Here is a 19,503-nt window from a genome sequence, read left to right as displayed (position 1 = left end):
TTTCTTTTTTGGTATTTGTGAAGTCCAGGCTGGCCTCAAATATCAGTCCTCCTGCTTTAGCCTCCTAAGTGCTGGGATTATAGGTGCCACCACACACAGTACAATAAGGTGCTATTCTGAACTGTTGGATGGAGTAGTCTTGGGAAGGCCTTTCTGAAGAGGTGAATTTTGAACAGAATCCTAAATGAAAGATAAAAGTCATAAATAACTGAGTGAAGAACATTCCAGGCAAAAGGCCTAGCAAGTCCAAGGCTTGGAGATGGGATATGCTTGACCTATTTTGGGAACAGGGTTAGGCCAAGATAGCTGAAAAACAGTGGATGATGGAAAGAATGGTCTAAAACAAGAGGAAAGAAAGTCACAGGCCATGTGAAATTGCCCTTTCAGGCTTTATAAGACTTTGGATTTTATTCTGAGTGGTGGGAAGCCTTTGGAAGGTTGTGAGTAGAGGAGAAACCTGAAGCAGATTTGTTTTAAGAGACTGCTATATGCAGGATAGACTGTAGATGCAAGAGTGAAAGGAGGTCAAGTAGCCTACAATAGTAGGCTATTGTAGTAGTCCAGGTGAGAGGTGGCAGTGGCTCAGACCGGTGTGGTAGCAATGGACAAGGAGAAAAGTGGCCATATCACACTGTATAATTTCTTAGGGATAGGGGCACATGTGATTCAGCCTCCATAGGATAACTAACCACAGAGCCTGATAATTAGTAGTTGCCCAGTTAATTGTGTTGAATGGATAAATAAATGCAGGTTTCTTTTCTCTCCTGCATACCACCGTCCTTGAGAGATTTTGCAAGAGGTCTTCACAGCGATGTAATTTTAGCATCACTAACTGTGAACCTCTCTGTAGTTCTTCTTCACCTAGGCCAGCCAGCTTCTGTTGCTTATGGATTCAGCCCAAACCAGCTAATATTATCAAACAAGGCTAAAATTATCCTAGGAGACAAACAAGTGGCTTAGATTACCAAGTAGGACACTCCCACTGCATGAACCCAAGTCATCAAATAGAAAACCCTTATATTTAAATGGCATTTTATTCTTATATGTATGTTCACATATTTACAACCACTCTATGAATAAGTTTTTAATGCTTTTCCCATTTTATACACAGAGACTAGAATTTAAGTAATTTGTTTATAACCACACAGCCAACAAGTAACACTCTGAAAAACCAGACACTATATCTTCAGATCCTTTACTCTTTGTACCATGCTTATTAATTTATTTTCCAGACAATCATCTATTGAATAGATCATCCACTGTGCCAGGTAATGGGGATTGTGACATAAACAAGGTCCCAATGCTGACCTTGTAGGAGGAATCAGATGAGAAAAAAAATCAAAGATTTTAATAAAGTGTGATAAATACTATAATGGAATTAAGCCAGTATATTTTGGTTTTGTATATAAAACCATTACAATATAAACTAAAATATAGGTGAGTGTCCCTTATCTGAAATACTTGAGACCAGTGTTTGAGATTTGGGATTTTTTTTTTTTTTGAGTATTTGCATGTATGTAATGAGATATCTTGGGTTGAGGCCTAAGTCTAAACACAGAATTCCTTTATGTTTTACATGTGCCTTGTATATACCTGAAAGTAACTTTATATAGGATTTTTAGTACACCTGTATGCTTCCTGTCACATGAGACAGATAGGGAGTTTTCTATTTGTAATGTCATGTTGATGTTCAAAAAGTTTTGGACTTTAGAACATTTCAGATTTTAGACTTTTGGGGTTAGGAATGCTCCACCTGTAAATTCTCCTAGTATTTTAGAAGCTACCTGAGTGTACATTCCATGTTTCCCTATTTTGGAAATGGACTTGAATTAAAGTAGCATGGCAAGGTAATTATTGTTTATTATTGCTAGATATAAAAGCCTATCCAGTGTCTTCTGGAATATATAGGGTGTGTTACATGGTTTTTTAGATAGTCTTTCCTAAGTTCAAAATGGCTACATTTCTTTTAGGATTACTTAGGTCTTAGTTCTGTTTGTGCACTTGGGACTAGCTTGATAGTGTTGATGGGAAGATAAGGATTTAGTCCCAAGAATGCCGAAAGCTTTAGAATTACTCAGTTTGTCAGACCTTTACATTGGAAGGTAGGATATGATAAAGTTGGAAATAATTACAACAACACATTGAGAGGAGGAAAGAGTGGAACTACCATGGATTTCTAAATTTAAAGACCAATGATTGGGCTGGTGGAGTGCTCAAGTGATAGAAGGCCTGCCTAGCAAACATGAAGTCCTGAGTTCAAACCCCAGTACTGCTAAATGCATGAATGAATGAATAAGTAAATAAATAAAGACAAATTATTCTTTCTTTTGAGGTCTTCTCTTGCTTAAGTAACTTATTTCTTCCTCTTGAAATACGTATTTGAACAAGTGAGAAAGTGCACCTGTCAAAAGATTAACCAGCTGAGAACCATTGTCAGCATTAATTTTCCTTTAATAAATGACTCTCTGAAGCTATTTAGCAGTTTGTAATCTAGATACAAAGCTATTGACCTATGATGGATTGTACTGGATTTGTTTGTAAGCTTTGACTTAAATTGTCTACTTAATTTCTCTAGGTCAGATCAACAGGATTAGGAGAAAGGGTATTTATGTGGTTTGAATAAAAATGGCTAAAGAATTTGAGCAAAGTAATTGTAAAACTTTAATCGTTCACTATCTTGGGTGAAGTAAACTAGAAACTAGCAAAATGACAGTCACTTAAATGTCTACATTATCAGAATATTCAAATAACAGAGGTTGGCTAATTGGAAACATTTTTTTACAATTGGGTTTTTGTTCATAATCCACTCCAAAATCAGTCTGAAGATACTGTGAAATAATGTAATTTAATTACATGTGTGAGCACTTTAGGCTTTCATAATATGTGGCACTCAGTCTTCTAAGATTGTTTGACTAAAATAATGCTGATTCTTTGGCTTTAGTAATTGGTTAAAAAAAAAAAAGCTACTTGATTTGGCAGTAGCCAAATACTCAAAATTTGCATGAAATAGGAAAACCCTTCACTTGGTACTATTTTTAATGTGTAAAAAAAAAATCTTAATATTTATTCTTTGAATAAATTTGATTCAAAACCAGGCAGTTACTTGTAGATGTATATAGTCTAGTGGCCAGGATGGATACTTAGTACAATTAGTTTCTTTTTCTTTTTTTTTTTTTTTTTGTGTACTGTAAATTAAGTTATAAAGGGAAAGTATAGTTTATCCATATACTTTCCTATTTTTGAACAATAAAACTTAACTTGAAAATTATGGTTTAAGATTTCTCTCAGTATTAAAAACAACAATAATATTTACTCTATTTTATAGTTATTAAAATTTAAACAAATGAGGCCCCCTTTTAAGACAAGCCTAGGCCAAGTTTTCTGTGTTAGATGTTTCTGTTCATTTCAATCAGTGAAGATGTATTAAGCCTTTGTTAAAAGCTACTGAGAAGGAGTCAAACCAGTGTTAAAGTTTAATTCTTTTTCCTGCTCATATCACTAGGAATGAATTGCCCAAAAGATGTATAGCAGGAAGGAAAAGAAATATCAAATAATATTGGAAAGTGCACATGAGAATAATCAGTCTAAATAAGCAAAAGGTTTTTTCCCTTAGAAAAGAATTTTACCACCTGAAATGCCTACTTGTTTGTGGGTCAAGGAGCCAGTTCTCTTTCCTTGCAGCTCTCCCCTATTGATAGGATTGGGAGAGGGAGCAAGGAGGCCACAGACCACAAATCCAGACTTGGCAGCTGCTGTGCTAATCAGGACCCGGGTAAACCTTTTTCTTATATGTCTTATTACAGAAAAAATTTCTTAGAACAGATCAATCAGGATAAAATTCATACTTCAAATTCCCTTGTATATTATGCCACGGTTGTGCAAAATGTACAAGATGACTTGAGAATGAGAGTATGACTATATCTATATGTCCTTTTTGGTTTGTGATTAACTTGCTGCATGATATTTCATTATCAAAATATTCCTATGATGATTTAGAGTATCTTTTACATGCCTGCCATAGGTACATTTTGGAGGCAAGAGTTTTCATTTGATTTTGAGATTTTCTCTCATTTTGGTATTTAACATTTTAAGAAACACATCCTTTTGCTTCTATCTCTTTACTTTCAAATGATTCAGGTGTAGGAGCTGCTCGGTCTGGGAACCTCACATTTATGGTGGGAGGAGTCGAAGATGAATTTGCTGCTGCCCAAGAGTTGCTGGGATGCATGGGCGCCAATGTGGTGTATTGTGGAGCTGTTGGGACTGGGCAGGTAACATTGTCCCATTAATAACCTTGACTTGATATAAGATTTTCTAATGTTCCTTTCTCTTTCCTAACCACATACTAACTCCTCTTTTAATCCATGGGTTCTTTGTTAGATTTTCTTAAAATAATTTGGAATAAATTGGTTTTCCATCCTTCCTGTGGGCTTAAGCTGATATCCGTCAGCGTACTTGAAAAGTACTCTTGTTTAGTCATTCTTCAAGCTCTTTTGAGTTTTGCGTCAGTGACTCCCATTGTTGACCATTTTGTCCGTTTTATATACTACATGGTCTAATTGTTCATTATTTAATACCTAGTTTATTGCTCAGAGGACCTAATGGGTTTCTAGATGCTAAATTTATCACTGCCCAATACTATAACCTAAGCTAACCTCATCAACTTGTTTGTATTATCATGGTACTTCCATATTTTTTACAATGTCACATTTTAACTCTGTCCCACTTCACACAGCCTTAGCTATCAAATTTCTCAACACTCCTTAAAACCAATGCATTTTTAAAGGAAGAAGTCCAAATGGCTAAAAAACACATGAAAAAATGCTCACCATCCCTGGCCATAAAGGAAATGCAAATCAAAACCTCACTTAAGCTTCCACCTCAGTCCTGTTAGAAAAACAGGAAGGAAAAAGGAACCTTCATACACTGCTGGTGGGAATGTAAGCTAGTACAACCACTATGGAAAACAATATGGAGGTTTCCTACAAAACTAAAAATAGATCTGCCATATGATCCAGCAATACCACTCCTAGGGATATGCCTGCAGGACTGTGACTCAGGTTACTACAAAGGCACCTGTACACGCATGTTTATTGCAACACTATTCACAATAGCCAAGCTATGGAAACAGCCAGGATGCCCCACTACTGATGAGTGGATTAAGAAAATGTGGTACTTATAAACAATGGAATTTTATTCAGCCACAAAGAAGAATGAAATTTTGTCATTCATAGATAAATGGATGGAACTGGAGAACATCATCTTAAGCCAAGTTAGCCAGGCTCAGAAGGCCAAAAATCGCACGTTCTCCCTCATATGTGGATTATAGACCTAAAACAAATGCAGTAATATTATTGGACATGGGTTGCACACTAAGGGGGGACTGTGCATGGGAGGGATAGGGAAAGGGAAGAAAACCAAAAAGTTGAATGTGGTTGATATGCTTACTGTATAGGAAAGAATATAGTAATCTTAAACTGGCAGAAGCCACTATGGGAAGAAGACTAGGAAGTAGCGAAGAGGTCTGGTAGAGATAAACCAATGTGGGTTGCAATACACATAGGCATGGAAACAACACAAGGAATCTTCCTTGTAGCTATCTTTATCTCAAACTAGCAAAAGCGCCATGTTTTTCTTATTATTTTTTATGTTTTTTCTTCTACAAAATCAAAGAACAAGAGGGTGGAACAGGTTCTGCCCAGAGGTGGGAGTTGGGGGTGGCCCAAATAATGAATACACCTATAAGTAAATGTAAAAACAATTAAATTAAATTTAAAAAATGCATTTAAGTAATTTTTTTTTGACTAATCCCAGGACCATTCTATGCTGTTACATGTTTAATCTGTCTTGTATATTTTACCTTTTACCCTTTTCTCCTCCTTTCTCTTTCTTGGCCTTGAGAGATGATTTCCAGTTCTACCTCTTCTGTATTCCCATCTTTAGTGGTCTTGTTTCTGTGAACTTCTGCCCTCTCTACCATACATTTTAACCCCTTCATTGTTTTTGTTTGTTCATTTGTTGATTTTTATGTAGCATATTATTCCTATTTCTCAGTAGAATGTAAGTACCATCCCCTAAAGAGTAGTTATGCTGTATGGATCAGTATTCCTATAGTGGTCATAGTAGGAGCTTGGTCATAACAGGTTTATTACCCAGTGTCAGAGACCCCTCCACCCCCAGTCCACTGTGGACAGTGTATTCAGCTCAGAGGAAGGTATGTGGTACCACATTTTCTTCCTTACTTTCTTTTAGAAAGAAGCCTATGAAATTGAGTGAAGAAAAATTTCCTATGAGTTATAACTTGAAAAGAAAAGCATTTAATATGTACTTAATTTGTTTTTAGGCTGCAAAGATCTGCAACAACATGCTGTTAGCTATTAGTATGATTGGGACCGCAGAAGCTATGAATCTTGGAATCAGGTTTGTCGAATAGTATATTTTCATATGCTAACAATTTTTATTGGCTTTCCTACTTTATTTTCTGATGCTAAAAAACGATGTTCCTGAGAGATAAATGAGTTGATCCACAGACTTTTTGGAAAAAAGTACTTCATTATTGAACTTTAATAGTCTTTGTTTATTGGACAAGCAGTAGGACCCTGGAGAATATGAATACTCTTTGCCATAGCCATAAAATGTATTGCACAATGCATTTGAAGTTATATTAACCTTTTTATATGGAAGTCCTATTTCTTCTAATATGTTGAAATGCAAGAAACACTTAACTTGCCTGTGGTTTGGTTACTTTACATTAGGATATACCTTTAAAATAAAACCTCATTCATTCTTTTCTTTAAAGTGAATCAGGAGTTACGTTTTTCCTACAAATGATCATCCTTTAGAATGTTTAAAGTTAGTCTTAATTTTAGCCTTTAATCTTTTGGGTTGAGAATACTACATGTAATTAATCACTTAATTAATTTTGAGTGTTTTTTTATTTCATGAATATAATACGTATACATTTCTTATTTTAGAAATTGCTTAATGAACAAGATTGCTTTGCTCCAATGTCTTCTTCACATTCCCAAACTGCTTATCAAATATATCACAAAGCAGAGTAGTGGTTCATATCACAACTTTTGATAAAAGCAATAAAAAATGCTGAAGTACTTAAGATATTTTTAAAAACATAGTAAATGGATTCACATTTCCTCTTAATTACCATATCAAGATGCTGTTGTTTTATTGAATTGCCCTTGTCTCAGATGTTAAACTATCTTGACCTATTAAGTTGTCATGTTGTAATTGAGATAAAAGAGGAATTTGCTTTGCATCAGCGCTAATTGGTTTATCAATATCCTTTACCATTTACATTTTAAACTTGAATGTCTATAAGATGGTAAGGCATATCTATACTAAGCCTTAATAAAACCGATAGTGTATAGGGAGTTTAGTATATACAGAGTATCTATATTGTGACCAGTTTTAGGCTCTGGGTCACTTGTCGTAATTAGAAAACTTGTTACTATAACTTGTTTTCATATCCATTCTGTAGATTAATTGCATGGTAGAGGAAAATGTAAATTTCTGCAAACCAAATTATATATAAAGTTAATTGGTGTTGACAACAGGATTAGTGTGCATCTTTATAATTTTGTTTTCATTTTCATAAAAAGTAAAAGCCTAGGTGAACCTAGATTATCCTATACTAAAATTTCCCCCTTATCTTCGCCAGTTTATTCTTTACTCCTTGAGCATCATTGGATCAAGATGCTCCTTAGGCACAGTGATGCATCTTCTGGCATTCCTTGAATAATTTTCCTGTCAGAGCTCTGATTAGATGATCATTTGCTCTTCTAAAATGAAGCTTTGTCTAGGGTAAGTGCTTATGGAAGTTCTCCAAACACCAGATAATAAAGAATAGTAGGAATGTCAATTGAATAAAATACACATAATGAAATGAAGACTATTGGCTACTACAGTGGGCTTGTTTTTAAGGAGAAAATGAGAAAATGAAAAGTGATACAATTCCAAATAGAGACATTAAGAACAGAAGCAGCAACAGTTTCCCTTATTTTTGGCCGTGATCCACCATGACAAAAATACTTGATATGAAACTTTTAATTGTTAATTTTTCCAGAACTCTAAATATGTACTTATATATACATATTATAAATATGTTTTCACATATATTGATATCTCTCTCTCTCTCTCTCTCTCTCTATATATATATATATACATACATACATATATAAATAGTATCTGAACACAAGGCAGAAACTCATTTAACTGTCAAAATAATTTATAAGTTTCTAGAGTTTCAGATGTACTAATAAATTACTTAGTTTCATAACATTAGGGCTTTACCATTTTATCTTATAAAGATTCTCAGGGTTTTGAAAGCCCCAAAACTGAGTGCTTCTGCTATTGTCTTTTCTCTATGGTTTACAGACATGGTGTAAAGTGATAGGATTGCTCTCTAATAGAGTATAGAGAGTGGCCACGATTTATTGAGCTTTGCAAGGTGAAAGAGAAAATTGGCACCAGCAAGCATAAATTCCCAAGTAGTAAATTCCCACAAAACAGTGTAGCATCAAAGTGGTTCAGCCACATTTATATTCTGTTCACTCTGAAGTGAATTTTTTTTAGTGTATTAATGTCAACATTTACAAATTGAGTTACCTGATCCTATGAAGTGATCATTTCTGATTAATTTCATTCTCATAAATTAGTGGGTTTTTCTCTTTTTTTAATAGAAGAATAAAACCTTACAGTTTAAAATTTGTATTGACCCTATGCTCTTTTACAGTGAGTCTTTATGAATGTTAGTGAAATTTTAAAATGTTGTAAAAAAAAAAAAAGTAAAGACTAAAAAATATTGGCATACTATACATTTTGAGGTTCTTTTTTTATTAGACATTTCTACTTTCTAATTGGGCTCTTAGTTAGGTCTCCGAAGTTGTTTTATGGCCATGAAAGTGCCCTACTTGTATTACACAGGTTTTGTTCCTGTGCATCACAGAGAAAGAACATTGTTAATGTGAGTTTTGTTGTTTTATTTTTGCTTCACTGGGAGTTTTTTTTTTTTTTTTAAATATTGGTGGTTTAACAAATTTATTTGCACTGTCGTGTAGATCTCAAACCCTTCCAGTAACCACCATATTGTCTTCTTACATCAAAAGAAGCCTAAAGCAGTTGAACTGTTCATGATAAGAATTTCCCTACAAGCATAATTTTAATTTCTTGGTCATTGCACCTAAATATTGCCTTTTCTTTTATGTGGTGACTGAAATTCCTTATTTGTATACCCTAGTAAATAAAACAAATGTTGAAAGGTTTGTAATAAAATTTTGACCAGTTTTCTTAATAAACTGATAAAATGCCATCATACTGGCTTATTGTCATGTCATCTTCCACATGACCCTATGAGACTCAAGCTGGTTAGTGTGGGTGTCTTCCTAGTCCTGCATCCCAGTTGTGCAGAGGCTTCTGTTTTTCACATATATAGGATGATAATAGCACACCTGTAATCCCAGCTGTTTGGGAGGTGGAGATGGAAAGGATTGCTATTAAAGGTCAGCCTAGGCAAAAAATTAACAAGAACTCATCTCAAGAAACAAGCTGGCCATGGTGTTCCAGGCTATAATCTCAGCTGTGTGGAGGGCATGAGTAGGAGGATCAATGGTCTGAGGCTGATCCTAGGCAAAAACTCCAGACCTTACCTGAAAAATAACCTAAAGCAAAAAGGGTTGTGGGGTGTGACTCAAGAGATAGAGTGTCTGCATAACAAGCACAGGGCCCTGAGTTTAAACTCCTGTAAATGATTATAGTATCTATTCACTGGATTGTTGTGAAGATTGAGTTAGTCTATGTAAATGTTTTAAAACAGTTCCTGGCACATAATAGGTATTCATTGTGTGGTAGTTATTGATATCTGTCGCAATAGGTATTCATTGTGTGGTAGTTATTGATATCTGTCGCTGTGGTGATCTTTGAATTGATTTGCATTTGAACATTCTTTCTTTCTTAACACTTCTCACTAGCTGCCATATGTTTATATGTGTAAACTCACACGCACTGATTGCTTATCTTCCCATCTAGAAAGTAAGCTCCAGGAGGGGGAATGGCTCTGTTACTCATGACTGAATCTTAAGAACATACCTGGCAGATAGCAGGCTCTCAATGCAGACTTGACTAAATGAGGGAGGGGATGCGTGAGTGGATAGGATGCAACCCTTCTGCCTAGTCACATGTTACGTAGGTATGTGTCTTAACTCACCCTCTCCTGATAGGCAGGCACAGCCTCCTTTTTGTTGTCCCTTTGGCTCCTGAATAGCAGTTGCGCATAGCAGATGCAAGTAATCATTGGTGAATAAGTGGATGATTAAGATTGACCCAGCTTTATTTTTCTTTCCAGATCTGTTTTTATGATACAAACATCCTAGTTTGGTATCATAATTTTTGTTGTTGGTCTTACATAAAACCAAACAATGTAGATACTCACAGATAATGTAAAACAAGCAAACTTTTTTGGCCCTTTAGTAATATCTTGGTTACAGTGAAGGTAAGAGTTTTGATTCTTTTTATTTTTTTTTGAAAGTTTACCTTTTTTTACTTCTCCCAAAAGTCATTTAACATTCTTGTGTTTTAGAGGTGAGTAGATTTGACATAGTGATGTTTATTTGAGTTGCGTTTTATATTCGGTCAGAGAAATGAATTAATTCTCTGTTTATATCAGAGAACATTCCAGCAATTGTAAAGCCACATTGCATGTAAGTGCACACTCTCGAACCACATCCAGTGGCAAGTTATTATGGGGACTGACAGACTGTCATCCTTTTGATGGGTTGAGCTGTATATCTCCTGAACAGCAATGGGGCTCTTATGCAGAAAGTATCATATGTTCCCAGCCAATTTACAGGGAAACAGCAATAACATTTTATCATGGTTGAGAGCCCAGTAGCTGCTTCCTATTAAACTTGCCCTTTCAGATACCTGTCTTGGATTAATTTGTTGATTTCAAATGGAAACTCAGTCTTCTCCAGTGAAGCATGACGTTCTAGGATAGACTCTGAATGACAATTACTGTGTATTCTAGCTAGTTTCAGACCATTACAAGCCTTGGGCACAGTGGAAGACAGAGGACTTCAGTAACTGATTTTAATATCATGTCTAATTTTAACTGTCAGTTATGTATGTGCCAGGGAAAGAATCCTCAAAAAGATGAAATGCAAAACACTTCTTACTTGCTCTTTTTAATGATACACTTTGCTGCAGAGTTGGGGGCAGGGAGGAGAAGTGGGAGGGAGTAGCCATCTCCTGATCTGCACCAGTGGAAAGCGTCAGGTTTGAAAAGCAAACAGGGAACAACTGCCACCTGACTCTGTGTGTGTGTGTGTGTGTGTGTCCCTTAGGATACTTCTTTATAAATAGGAATATGTGCACTGAAATAGGTATCCATGAATCAGTGCCAGTATTTTCCCTTGAATGGTCAAGAAAAATGGAGGGTTTTAGAAAGTTAGGAAACTAAGCTTCTTGTCATTTTGGTGGGTATTACAGAGTACAGATTTCCTTAGCAGTGAAGAATCTTGTGATGTACTGCCCAGTACAGCCTGGTAGATTATTAAGAGGGGAATAATGCTGATGCTTTAAATGTGGTAAATAATTTTAAGAGAAAACCTAAGTTAGGAAACCTTAAAGTATATTTCAAATAGACAGGAAAGGCAATGTTTTTAAAAATAAAAACATTATTAAAAATGTTTAATAATGTCTTTAAAAAGTATTCTCTCTTGGCCAGGCGCCAGTGCCTATAATCATAATTACTTCCAAGACTTGAGACCAGGAAGATTGTGGTTCAAGGCCAGCCCCAGCAAATAGTTTGTGAGACCCATCTCTAAAATAACCAAAGTAAAATGGACTGGAGGGCTGCTCAAATGGTAGAGCACCTGCTTTACCAGTATGAAGCACTGAATTCAAACCCCAGTCCCTTAAAAAAAAAAAAAAGTAAATCTATCTTTATGGAGCATATTAGACATGTATGTTCTCAAACATTTGTGCTTAAAGAATATATATTTGCAGATACAGCAATTAGGTAACTGTTAACTTGTGATTTTACTCTTCACAGTTATTCTGGGAACACATTGGCTTTGCTGTTTCTTAAGTCACATGCTACAACATTATACTTAAAAGTTGATTTTATGTAAAAGGAGAAAGTATCCATGTGAAGCATCCAAAACTTCACATAAAACAGACTTGGATCTTTATAAAGGAATGAATGAAATTGTTGGGTTTCTCTCTGGCAATCTGTGATTGACCAGAATGTATGATAGCTGAGTTAGATGGGATCTTCTATGTCTGTTTTAATCCTTAGTAAAAACCCATCATTATAACATGGGCAATGATATGAATTCAGATATGAGGTATGCCACATAGCATTCCATGAATCACTGCTACCCATTGAGAGCCTGATTACATATCAGTTGTATAGTATGGTAATTTCATACGTATCTGGCTGTTAGCTTTTTTGCCCCCACTCTGCCATCAGAAAAATGCTAGCAGTGGTCTTCAAATTCAGATTTTGAGATGTACAGACAAAAATTTCAGACACACAATGTAAACATCAACTTAAGCAAGCCAAAATGCAATGTGTTTAAATTTACAAAAGTGTCTCTTAAATCTTTTTTTATTTTCTAGAAGAGATTTGTTTTAAGACAAAGCTGAGAGTTTTTATGACAGTTGTTTTTAATAATGACCCTTTGCATGAGAGAAACTAGTAAATTGCTGAATATAAAGTTTTATTTGAAACTTGATTCAGTGATACTTAGTAAAACTTTGCTTCCCAAACTTTGTTAAGATCATTACAAAGTAACAGAGCATTTTGATGCTCTTTTTTGTAGGGTCCACATTGTACAGTCGTTTATGCCATCAGCCTAGTGATAGAACAAATGATGTTTCTGCTTGGGCAAGCTTTGTTTTATCAGGATCAGTAACCTTATCAGCAGTTGACCCAGAACTATAATGTATGTCTCTGAATAGATAGCATATGTCACTCTGGGCAGACTTTCTTCATAAGCAAGGTTGTCTAGTGAAGATTTAATAAATAAGGAAAAGTTTGCAGCCAGAAATGTCTTTTATAATGATAACTTCTCTTAAACACATTTTACTGCTCATGGTTCATCTCTTGCATTTATTCTCATAAAAGCCAATAAAAGCCAAAGGAATAAACATACATATAAATGCATCCACACAGCCTCCCATGATGTATTGTTTACCTGTCAGTATTTCTTTCCGAAATATATCATTTGTGTGTAAAGAATTAGAATTTAGGTTATCCTCTTGGTTTAGAGTTCATAAGTGACACATAAAAGCAGTAATGGCTAAAAGACTGCAAAACCTGTGAGTGTGACAAACCAACCATATGCTTATGCAATTATATATTATTTCTTCTTAAAAGTAGAATAGTTCAGAAAATTTTCTGTAAATGCACAATGTCCTGGCTCAGAAATGATTCATTAGTAGCTTTTAATGCCCTATAATTCAAAATTAGATTCTTCACTCTTACATCAATTTGCTTTGATTTTAGAACGCTATAATAAATGAGAGAAGATGGAATATCCTCATATGTAAATAAGTCATGTGTGACTTGTACATTTTGACATTTAACACTTCTTTTCTTTAACCTTTGACAGGCTAGGGCTTGACCCAAAACTATTGGCTAAAATCCTAAATATGAGCTCAGGACGGTGTTGGTCAAGTGATACTTATAATCCTGTACCAGGAGTGATGGATGGAGTTCCTTCAGCTAATAACTATGAGGGAGGATTTGGAGCAACACTCATGGCTAAGGTATGGTCAGTGCAGAACCTAACCAAGGGAGGGGGAAAATGATCAGTGCTCTAATTTCTCAGTCTCTCCCTCCCTTCTCTCTCTCTCTCTCTCTCTCTCTCTCTCTCTCTCTCTCTCTCTCTCTCTCTCTCTTTCTCTTTCTCTCTCTCTCTCTCTTTCTCTCTCTCTCCTTTTCCTTTTTCCCCTCCCTTGTAGTCATAGACAAAGCAGATGTCTATTCTAGAAGGCAAAATTACTAGAATAGTGACTCACTTTCCCTTTCCCACTAGAAATGAGTAAAAACATAGATAAAAATCTTTATCTTGTTTATTTTATTCCTGGGCTTTTGAATTAAAAGAATGGGCCAGGATTTTTATTTTGGGTTTGGAATTGCTTATAATATAAACTGGTAAAATTTGTTCTTCATCACAAATTTATGTTAATTTACCAACTCCTTAGAGTTGGTAAGCAGTAGTAGTTACCAGAGTATTAATAATACATTAGGGTTGCATATATACACCCACAAGAAAAGGGGATTTTTGCCATGATTTCCAAATACATCTTCCTGCTTTAAGTGTATATATGGACTATTGTGTAAATTAAGTCATTTGAAAAGCAAATCATTGGCTTCATTTCTTTTGTAAGTCAACCTTAGAAAATACTTTCTAGACCAGCAGACTTTAAGATTTCTGTATAGAGCTCATTCCTCCTAGTTGACTTTTTCAGATTACAAAGGTAATAACACACATATCTGGACTCCATAGTTGGTTTACTCTCTCTCATTTCCCATAGTACTTGTCCATTCTACCTCTTGAGTATGCCTTGAATTCATCCAGTTCCCTTTTCTTCATCTACCAGTGCATTGGCTGCACATTATTTAGATACCACCAGACTCCTTAGCTGGTTGCCTTGCTTTCATCCTGATTTCTAGTCCATTTCCCACACCATAGCAAAATGTAAAAACCTGATCATGTCACTTTTCCTATTGAGTTCCTTTAATGGTTTCCAGTTACTTATAGATTAAAGTCCATCTCTGCAACCTAACAGGGCCTTTGATGATCTAGCCTTTGCTTACATCACCAGACTCATTTTTGCTTTCCCACACCTCTCTCTGCTTCAGCCATTTTAAACTCATTTCTGCCTCTTCTCTCTTGTAAACTTCCCCATTTGCTTTTCCCTCTGCCAGGATCATTCTTCCTTGCCCGCCACCTCCCCAGCCGCACTTTTACCTAGCTGACAACTAATCGTCTTTTAGACCTGTGGTTAGTCATCTCTTCCTCTGCAAAGCTCTACTGAGTACCCGGGACTGTGCTTCATTGATTCCCATGATGGCATTTCTATCAAATTGTATAAATATGCTTGTTCATTGTCTTTCCTCCTCAGTAGACAAGAGTTTGTGTGGGCTGTGGCATTCTTATTCATCGTTGTATTCATCTTCAGCACACTTCAAATATTATTGGATGGTGTAATATTTGAAACTGTGTTTCCTGTTTTGAAGTTTTATTTCCCTTCACATTAGAAATTACTTTGTACTTGATGGCAATCTTACAGATTTCCACAGATTGACAATACATTTCCCTTTGTAATAATTCCTATCCAAAACCAAAACACATAGGTCTTATAGAGGATGGGAAAGTAGAGGAGGCACCCAGAAACCAAGGCTTGTTTAGAACAGTTTTGCAGCTATATGAAAGCACTTATAACAATATATAAAGGCTGTGAGGCTCAGTGATAGCATTTTCACATGCTCAAAGCCTGCAGTTTGATCCCTAGCATCAAAAGGACAAAAAAAAAATCTCTCCCTCTCTCTTCGCTGTCCTTCTTTGTATATGTATAGCATTAGGAAGCACAGTTGTAAAGTGGGCCAGTCTCAATGTGTTTCCTCCTGCCCTTATTTGCTTTAGGATCTGGGATTGGCACAAGACTCTGCTACCAGCACAAAGAGCCCAGTCCTTCTGGGCAGCCTGGCCCATCAGATCTACAGGATGATGTGTGCAAAGGGCTACTCAAAGAAAGACTTCTCAGCGGTGTTCCAGTTTCTTCGAGAGGAGGAGACCTTCTGAGTGCCCTTTGGCTATGGACACTGTTAGGAACCAAACTCTGTCTTGGAACTTAAATGAGTTTAATCAAAGGTCATTTGGCTGTTTTTGATTATCTACATTACAGTAATCCCTATGATTTTTCACCCATTTTTAACTGCTTCTTCTCATCTTTTTAGCAAACTTATTACCTGAATTTTTTTTTTCCCTGCAAGCCACTGATGGTTTCTGCTAACTAGCTGAGTTGACCTTTTTAAAAAGTTTGATCCCTGAGCATCTTCAACTAAATCCTTGAATACTTCAATCAGGAGTGTAATCACTTTGCAAATAAACCAAATATTTTGTCAACAGAAGGAAACCCATGTTAAAGAAAAGAAATTGGATATGGAGAGGAACTAGAGAAGTATAGTAAATTACTACTGGTATCCTGCAGAAAGTTTGTTCAGTTAACAAAGTGGTGGTATATTTGTGTTCTTAAGTCCACGGACTTATTTTCTGGGGAGCTGATGGAGCTTGTTTTTGCATGTTTTATAGTTTGAACTCTGTTACAGTGTCTCGGTATTTAGCAGACTTGTTCCTATACTTTTTGCTTCCTTGTACATTATTGCTACCTATTTTCTGACTTCAAAAGTATAACATCTTTAGACTTTCAGAGCCAATGATGATATTTCCTTTAGATAATTATTACATTATTCTAAATATAACCACATTATTTTGAATTCAAATAAATTTTTATGCTGATAATATTTTCTTGGAGTTTTTGTTTCTTTGTAAATAAACTGGTATTACAGACTAATGGGGAAAGGATGAGAAGAAAGGGGCAGGGCAAGAGGTCAAAAGGAACAGAATTTGGAGCTGGCCAGCACCAAGCCAACATCTTACTGCCCCATCTGAATACTTAGGAGATGTTTGTGGGAGTGTTTCCTAGGTCATAGGTGCTATAGGAATTCAGCCTACATTAAGTGTAACATGCCCTAATATGGAACACAGTTGCCACTTTTCCCCCTCAACCCCCAAGAAACAGTTCAGATGATAGACCTAGACACCAAATTGGCAAGAGCGCTATTTTAGCATTTTCCTGGTGATAGAAAAAAAAAAAATTCCAGGCACTATTCTTGTGCCAGAGATACAGTGATGAACAACAAAGAGTTCCTGCTCTTTTGGAGCATAAACTGGTATCTTGTGAGTGTGTGGGGAAGGGTTACAAATAAGAGATAAGTGGTTAATGTATATGTCCAGTGACAGTAAGGACAAAAAAATATAAAGCAGGGTAAGGGGCATGGGTAGGAAGTGCCAGGGATATTTGTTAGGGCAATAAGACAAGTTCTCTTGAATAAGGTGATATTTGAGCAGAGATAAGAAAGAAGTCAGGGAAGAAGCCATGCAGATATCTGAGGAAGGAGCATTTCAGGCATAGAGAACAAAATACAGAAGCTCCAAGGTAGGATAGTGCTGGATATGAGAGTAATAGGCTATAAGTGAAGTGGAATAGGACAAGGGGAACCTGATTTTGTGAGGCTTTGTAGGTAGGAGGGATAGGGCTTTTATTCTGAATGAAATGAGTAGTCTACCAGTTCTCTTTTGCTGGGTAACAAACCACCCCAATATTTAGTGGTTTAAAATAACAAAGTTATTATTTTTCAAGATCTCTAGGTTGACTGTCTTATTTTTCTGGACTGGGCTGATGCATCTTGAGCTAGAAGATGTGTCACTCAGCTGAAATAGTTGAGGCTTCTTTCCATGTGGTCATTTATTGTCCAGGAGGCTAGACTGAGTCTGTTCACGTGGCAGAAGTGTTCCCTGCTGCAACATATGACCAGCCATAGTGAACAGCACTTTCCAGTCTTCTGCTTGCTTCATATTTATATTGCCCTGTTGGCCAAATCAAACCACGCAGCCAAGTCCAGAGTCAGTATAGAAAGGCGCTACACAAGAATATGGACACAGAGAGGCATTATGGTGGCCATTCTGTAGACAATCTATTACAGTCAGTCTGAAGGATTTGTTCAGGGGAATGTGATACCAGCTACTTTTTAAAGGGATCACACTGCTGCATGGAGAATAGCCTGTAGGGGCATGGGGATGGGGGAGCAGAGACGAGTTCCAGTTGAGAAGCAATTATCATCCAGATGAAAGGTGGTGGTTGTCCAGAATGGGGAGGTGAGAAGTGGTCAGATTCTGAACATTAAAAAAAAACACTAATGAGGTCAGAAAGAAAAGGAAGAATGGAGTATGACTCCAAGGTTAGTAGCCTGAGAAAGTAGAAGACAGGGATTGCTACTTACTAGGGATTTGGGGAATATTGGAAGATTTAAGAGGAAAAAACCAGGAGTTTATTAGAGGTATTTGGTAGACATCTAAGTAGAGAAGAATTAGGGCCCAAAGACCAAGCCCTGTGTTGCTCTGACTTTTAGTGGTGGGAAAATGAGACAGAACAAGCAGATGAGACCGAGGAGTGACCAGTATCGTGGTGTTGGGGAAGCAGGGTCCTGGAAGTCAAACAAAAAGTGTTTCAAAAGCTACTTACATTTTTTTACATCTATAAATTCATAAATCATTTATTTCAGAGCAGTCTCTTTAATTTTTATTTTTTATTATATTATTATACTGGGGGTACACTGTGACATTTACAAAAGTGCTTACAATATATCTTAGTTAAGTTCACCCCCTCCATCATTCTTAGATACCATTTTTCAATTTTTCATACATGAGTAATTAATAGTTCCACCATATTCACCCTTCTACACCCTTTCCTTAAATCCTACCCCCTCCCACTGGTACCTTCCTGTCCTCTGAAAAAAGACATTTTTGTTTAAGATAGCTATACAGGGAGTTTCATTATGACGTATATATACACACACATACATATATATTCACACACACACACATACACACATATATGTTATAACCTGAATATATATTCTTCTCAGCAGCCCATGGAACTTTCTCCAAAATGATCATATTTTAGGACACAAAGCAAGTCTTAACAAATTTAAGAAAATTGAAATAACCCCCTGCATACTGTCTGACCATAACAGAATAAAACTAGAACTCAACAACAAAAGAAAGCAGAAAATACTCAAGCACTTGGAGACTGAACAATACATTGCTCCATGATTAATGGGTCATCAAAGAAATGAGAGGAAATCAAAAAGTTCCTGGAATTTAATGAAAAAGCAGAATCTATGGAACACAGCAAAGGCAGTGCTAAGGGGAAAGTATATAATAAATGCATATATTGTCTCAAATTTAAAAATGCACGTATTGTCTCAAAGCTGCATTTCAGACTCCTAGAGAAACAAGAACAAGCTAAACCCAAAACCAGCAGGAGAGACAGAATAAAAACAAGGAACAAAATCAACAATACAGAGACAGAAAAAAAAGCATCAAAGCAAAAAGTTGGTTCTTTGAAAAGAAATAAGATTGATGAGTGCCTAGCAAATCTGACTAAAATGAGAAGGGAAAAAGGCCCAAATTAATAAAATTAGAAATGTAAAAGGGAAGTTCATAACAAATACCAAGGAAATCCAGGCAATCATTGGGGATTACTTTGAAAACTTATATGCAAACAAATCAGAAAATCTACAAGAAATGGGTAAATTTCTAGATACATCACTAACCAAAACTGAACCAAGAGGATATAGATCACCTAAATAGATCTATAACAAGCAAAGATATTGAACAGCAATAAAAAGTCAAA

At 36.0% G+C, this 19,503-nt stretch overlaps 1 protein-coding gene across 2 annotated transcripts in view; it reads left to right on the top strand.

Moving 5' to 3' along the window:
- Positions 1-16,549, top strand: part of Hibadh (3-hydroxyisobutyrate dehydrogenase) — a 116,443-nt gene extending 99,894 nt beyond the window's left edge. For both annotated transcript variants that reach the window (XM_020180034.2, XM_074065189.1), the window contains 4 exons: positions 4,138-4,271; positions 6,344-6,420; positions 13,629-13,785; positions 15,669-16,549. In XM_020180034.2, the coding sequence (XP_020035623.1) occupies positions 4,138-4,271; positions 6,344-6,420; positions 13,629-13,785; positions 15,669-15,827 (527 nt within the window). In that variant the 3' untranslated portion in view covers positions 15,828-16,549. The remainder of the gene's footprint in view (positions 1-4,137; positions 4,272-6,343; positions 6,421-13,628; positions 13,786-15,668) is intronic.
- The last annotated feature ends 2,954 nt before the right edge of the window (positions 16,550-19,503 follow it).

The sequence above is a fragment of the Castor canadensis genome, chromosome 2 (assembly GCF_047511655.1).
Source record: "Castor canadensis chromosome 2, mCasCan1.hap1v2, whole genome shotgun sequence".
NCBI classification, from domain to species: Eukaryota; Metazoa; Chordata; class Mammalia; order Rodentia; family Castoridae; genus Castor; species Castor canadensis.
This window is presented reverse-complemented; position numbering and strand designations above follow the sequence as displayed.